This window comes from Crocodylus porosus, unplaced genomic scaffold (assembly GCF_001723895.1).
Source record: "Crocodylus porosus isolate Cpor-Errol unplaced genomic scaffold, CroPor_comp1, whole genome shotgun sequence".
Taxonomy (NCBI): domain Eukaryota; kingdom Metazoa; phylum Chordata; order Crocodylia; family Crocodylidae; genus Crocodylus; species Crocodylus porosus.
In genome coordinates, this window is record NW_017728931.1 from 54333265 (window position 1) to 54339265 (window position 6001).

Genomic DNA, 6001 nt, shown 5'->3' on the forward strand with positions numbered 1-6001 from the left:
ACTTCCCTTGCTGCAACTTGAGACCATTGCTCCTTGTTCTGTCATCTGCCACCGCTGAGAACAGCCCAGCTCCATCCTCTTTGTAACCCCACTTCAGGTAATTGAAGGCTGTTATCAAATCCCCTGTCTTCTCTTCTCTAGACCAGGGGTGGGTAAAATGCAGCTTGCCAGGCCATTCTATCTGGCTTGCGGGGCCCCTAAAACAATTAGAAATTAATATATATCTGCCCCTAGCTGCCTGTTATGTGGCCCTTGAATGCTTGCCAAAACTCAGTAATCGGCCTTCCGCCCAAAAGAATTGCCCACCCCTGCTCTAGACTAAATAAGCCCAATTCCTTCAGCTTCTCCTCATAAGTCATGTCCCCAGCCCCCTCACCACTTTTGTCACCCTCTGCTAGACTCCCTTTTATTTGTCCACATCCCTTCTGTAGTGGGGAGGCCTAAAACTGAACACAGTACTCCAGTGGGTGGCCCAGCCTAGGAACAAACAAAGCTGTGTCAACAGCTAACATAGCTTGGGACCGATCAGCAAATTAGGCCTTCCCAAGAGCTCTTGCTCCCTGTCCCTTGCCCTGTCCTGAAGAGCTGCTCATTACTGCTTAATCCCATTAACAGGCGAAGCAGCAAAGGCCCCACCAAGCGCTTACTGACCAAAGGGCTTCTCCAGCCCTCCCCTCCTCTCTGAGAGCTCGCAAGCCAGGCAGAGGTGCTCTGTAAGGGGCATCTTAAGCATGGGCTCTGCTCCAGGGTCTCCACCTTCCTGTTTGCTTATTTTGTCATTCCATCTCCACAAGATAAAGACCTTTTGCTGTTGCTCGGATGGTGCACTCCACCCAGCAACAGGCTTCTGCTCCTCCCCACTCCTCCCTGTTTGTTGCATATGCTTGGGGCCCTGTTTTCTCCTTTATCACTTGCTGCAGGATGGGGGATGACCTCAAGACTGACTACCTCCAAAGGTCTAGACAAATGGCTCACTGATATTTTGCCCTCTGCAACACATTCCATCTGCAGTTCCCAATGAGCCTTACAAATATGGATCTAGCCTCACAAGACCCCTGTCCAAGGTCAGGAATAATAGAAAACTGGGCTAAAAGGACCTCAGAAGGTTATCTAATCTAATGCCCTGCTCAAGGCAGGATTATCCCTAAACCATCCTATAAAAGCATTGGTCTAATCTAATCTAAAAACAGCATGAACAACCCTCTCTGGCCGCTACCAGGCACAGTGCCTCAGAACACGAAGAACATCTTAATTTGCTACAGCTAAATGAGGGGGACAAGAGCACTGCCAGTATCCTGCTGCATTATATTGCGCCCTCCAGGCCATGTCTGCACTAGAGAACTGAACTGGTGGCATAAGGCCGGTCTAAACACAAACATTTCACTGTTTCCATTCTGACCCATGTTCCAGCCACTCGTGGTTTTGCATTGTTTCCATGCTAGTGTTGTTCTACATCATTTTGCCATGGTTGGCAGCCCACAGTTCCCAGCTGACCTCCCCAAAGCAGTAGATTCAGAGAATTCTCCAAGGGCCATGATACAGGAAGGAGAAGACAGTCTGATCCTCTTTTGGGACCATCCACATTGGCATCAATCAAACTCAGACTGAAACAGGTCAAGAAATGAGCCATATTTTGCCCAGCTAAAAGCAGAGTGGTGCAGTTCATTGGCAGGTAGCAAGGGAAGGTCTCCACCAGGAAGCAGGACTTCACTGTGCTGGTCACTGCTCTTGTGCCTATTATGCATATCACAAGTCGAATCCAAATGCAAGCGAAACACTGGGAACACTTGTGTGCTGTGAGTACAATGCATTTGCAAGCATGGGAAAGGGATCACACAGATCTTTGCCGATTCAGTTCTTCAAGGACGGACCGGGCCAGAATGTACAGATGGGTAAACTGAGTCACAGAAGGACTACATACGAGGTCAGGGCATATGTGGATCTACATGCAATCCACAGTGAGGTGGTGATCAGCTGGCCTGTAGATGCAAGGGTGAGACATCTAGGAAGAGCCAGGGATGAAAGGATGTGGGGGTGCAGGAAGGATTATTTTGGAAGAGCTGGGTGCTTCCAGGCTCTCCACCTGGATTCACTGGCCTGGCTCCCATTCCTCCTTCACAAGATGCCAGCATCTTCCATCCCCCAGTGCTCTAGGGCCCTAGCCACGGACTTAAGAGACCAGAGGTCAAACCACTTCTCGAACACAGACTCCCTGGGTGACCATGACTCCGTCTGTGCCCTCAGTTCCCTCTCTATTAAATAAGCACCACGGCACTTCCCTACTTTCTGGATCAACATATTAAGAAGGGCGAGCCTCAGGCACTATGGTAACAGGTTAAGCAAGTACCACAGACAGCTTTCACAAGGCTGTGAGCAAAGGGCAGGCTTCCCTTTCCTCCTTAGAAAACGAAGCAGATGCTGCAGGCTGCCCATTGCATAACACTCTCATGCTGCTGTCAGCCAACAGAAAGGGAACCCTTCTCTACTTCAACAGAGGCCTGCTTTGCTGAGGCCCTTAGAAACAAAACAACTGGGATTTGACCATTGCACATGCAGACAGTACCAGCGTCAGAGCCATGCAAGCACAAACCCAGCACCAGTCTGGTTCCCGGTGCGCATGAAGGGTGCCAACCTCTGGGCTGCAGTAAGAGGGGTTTGATCACAGAAGACATGGCCTCATTTTCTCCCTTTGGTATCCCCAAGAGCATCCTCCCTTGCTTGTGACCTTAGCAAGTGGATTTGAGTCCCTCTGAGGCTGTGTGAGAAGCGGTTCATGCAGTCATAGAGGAGCAGGGCTGAAAGGGACCTCCAAAGGTCACCTCGTGCAACACCTGCCTGAGGCAGGATCTTCCCTATCCAAACCATCCCATACAACCATTATCTAAACTCCACATAAGACTGCCGTCCACCCTGACACAACGCAACCTACCGCTCTAATAGGCCAAAAGAAAAGCAGGGGAACCGCAGCAGCCAACCTCCTGCTCTGTGGTGCAAGGCCATGTGGGCACATGGGGCTGGCACCCCTGAGGGATCTCTGCTTGAGATGGCAGCTGCTCCATGTGCCTCTACCCTCAGAACCAGGTGCCCCAGCGAGAGCCAGGGCCTGGAGCAGCACCCGGCCGCCTTTGGGTCCAGCCAGCTTGGGACGGAGACGCAGCGGGGGGCAGTGGGGCCTGGATTAGGCTGGCCGGAGTGGTGCAGGGGTGACTCCTAGAAGACGAGGGCTGGAAGGGACCACAGGAGGGCATCTAGTCCAGCCCCCCGCCCCAAGCAAGACCAGTGCCGACTACATCATCCCAGCCAAGGCTTGGTCTGCCTGTGGTGTCAAAACCTCCAAAGAGGGAGATGCCACAGCCTCTCTGAGTAGCTTTCAGCATGGGGGGCAGCACGTGTGGGGGCCCGGTTGGGGCTGCTGGGGTCCAGCCCTGCCTGGCTCCTGCCCTCCCCCATCACAGGGGCTCTCAGAAAATGGGGTGGCAGGGACCTCAGGGTGGCATCTAACAGGGTTCGAGTAACAGGGGAGCTTGGAGCCCTATAACACACGAGAGCCCCCCTGTAAGATTTAAAAATCAGTCATAACGGGCGGGGGGGGTCTCAGATTTTATCAGGGCAACGTGATGGGCAACCCAATTTTTTTTTTAATTTATTTTTTGCAGACCCCCAAGAGTCAAAGTGGCATTCAAACCCTGGCATCTAGGACCAGCCCCACGAGGAAGCCGCGCAGAGCCCGGCCGGACACCAGCGCGATGCCCCTGCCCTGGCCGGCCCGCGGCAACGGCCGGCCACAGGGGTCTCCCTCCCCGCGTGCAGCCCCAGTACCTGGCGAGCCGGCGTGAGCGTCCCGTCCACATCAAAGAGGCAGAGGATGCGGTCCCCCCCGCCCGGCTCGGCCATGCCGCCGCCGCCGCCGCCTTGGGGCAGGCAAGGGCGGAGGAGGCCGTAGCTGGATCCTTCTCCCCCGCGCCTCCTGGTTCCTTTCCGCAGCGACCGGCTGTTAGTAATAGGTTGCAGTCGGGAGCTTGCTAATACAGGCTTTTTTTTTTTTTTTTTTGCAATTCTCTAGTTGGTCTAATGAAAGCTATCGCCTCTGCCGCAAGAGTTCAGGCTCTTCGTGAGGAGCCAGGCAGGTCAAAGAGCTGGGGCGTTACCGGAGGTGTAGATTTGCTAGTACAAATGTCGAATAAGATCACGGCTCCGTCACCCAGCCCGCATCTTTTACATTGTTATTATTAGCAGGGAAGCCTGGTTTTCTCGGATTTAAAAAAAAAAAATCCCCAATTTTCGGTTAAAAAAAGTAACCCCAAATCCACATTTTTCCATGATCAAAATGAAACATCACTAATATACATATATAAGTGGTGTTGATGTATATTAGTGGTGTATATGTATACACACACACGTATTGTGTTTCATTTTAATATATAAGTGGTATTTATACATATTAGTGGTATTTAGTGGTGTGTCATTTTACATATTGTGTTTTGTTTTGATCACGGAAAAATGTGGATTTGGGGTTACTGTTTTTAAACTGAAAATTTGGGTATTTTTTTTAAACCAGAGAAAACCAGGATCCCTGGTTATTAGTAAATGTATATTACTGGTGCAATTCTAACTCTGTTGCCTAATTCCTTGTTAACGATCTTTAGTTGTGTACAGTTGAGCTTTGAAAAAGGAACTGGGAAGAAGGAACCCACTTTAGGCTAATGGGGCCCATGTATGTAGACATATGATTTTTTGGAAACTCTGTTGCCAAAATGGATGGAGGATATGAGGATGGAGCCTGCTTCACTGACTTGGGACATCATTGTATTATCTGACTTCTTGATTCAGGTTTCAACTATGTTAAACATTACACTAGGGGTTTTTTTGGTTTTTCCCCCTTATTAAAAATGCAGCAGTCTTAGACAAAAATCTAGGCCAGTATGAGGATTTTTGGATAAGCACCTGTCATGACTCTTCTGGGGGTGGACAGCAGCATATGATGGGGATCAGGCAGCAGTGCAGAAACAGAGCTTCAGATTGGGCAGGATTCTGCCCGGTCTTCTTTGGGAGAGCCCCCCGGTGGCAGATATGTGGTTTGGGGTAACATATTCAGAAGTATCCCCCAGGGATGGAGATGTGTGTTTTGGGATGATTTTTTCCCATAATCTCAGCCTAATCTCAGCTCTTTATTCAAGGCTGTATACTTGGTACATAATCTTATTTTACATTTGTATTAGTAAATATGCATTTTTTTATTACATTCTAACTCTTTAGCATATCAAATCCCTTACCAGCAACCTTTAATTGTGTAAAGTTTACTTTTGAAAAAAACAGGAATTGGGCATAAGGAACTGGGAATAAGGAACCAATTTCAGCCTCATCAAGGATGGAGTGTATGTTAAAAACTTAAGAGCTGCCATTCACTGGATAGAAAATTTATCTGTCTTGCCCAGTCTTCTGGCCTTACCAAGTGCCAGGAGATTCCTGATGAACCTCCTTCTGGCCCTGGCTAAGCTCGCAATTTATCTGACCAGGAAGGAGACTGGCTGGGATGACTCCTGGGGACTGGGGGGCTGCTTTCCTGTCCCTTGTCCATTCATGTATCCGAGCAGAGTTTCAGCATGCAGTGTCCACTAGCTCCCAGGATGTTTGAAGGCCAGTGGGCACTGGCTGGTGTGCTCTGCTCGGTGTCTCCCCTTGGAGCATTTGTTCTGAACCTGTGACGTGACTCCAGTCCCTGTTTTCTCTTTAGTTGTCCCCTGAACTCAGTTGATGTATCTCCAGTAGCCTCCCCACTAAGGGAGGTGAAAAGCTCTTCCTTGATGGGCTCAAGCCCATGATTCGCTAGGCACATCAAAAAGGCCTGTCACACAGTGGCAGAGAGTGGGTAGTGAAAGACCAGGGTATGACCAGGGGCTTTTCCCCACTGTTGCTCTCCCACTTGCAGCCTCTAGCATTTAGGGCCTAGGAAGGTCTGATTCGGATGGTGCCCCTCACTCCTGTGCTCAATAGTGACTGC

At 50.1% G+C, this 6001-nt stretch overlaps 1 protein-coding gene across 2 annotated transcripts in view; it reads right to left on the reverse strand.

Moving 5' to 3' along the window:
- The window catches only part of PMM1 (phosphomannomutase 1), a 16679-nt gene extending 12772 nt beyond the window's left edge, over positions 1–3907 (reverse strand). For both annotated transcript variants that reach the window (XM_019545023.1, XM_019545024.1), the window contains exon 1: positions 3820–3907. In XM_019545023.1, coding sequence (XP_019400568.1) covers positions 3820–3894 — 75 coding nt within the window. In that variant the 5' untranslated portion in view covers positions 3895–3907. The remainder of the gene's footprint in view (positions 1–3819) is intronic.
- Between the last annotated feature and the right edge of the window lie 2094 nt (positions 3908–6001).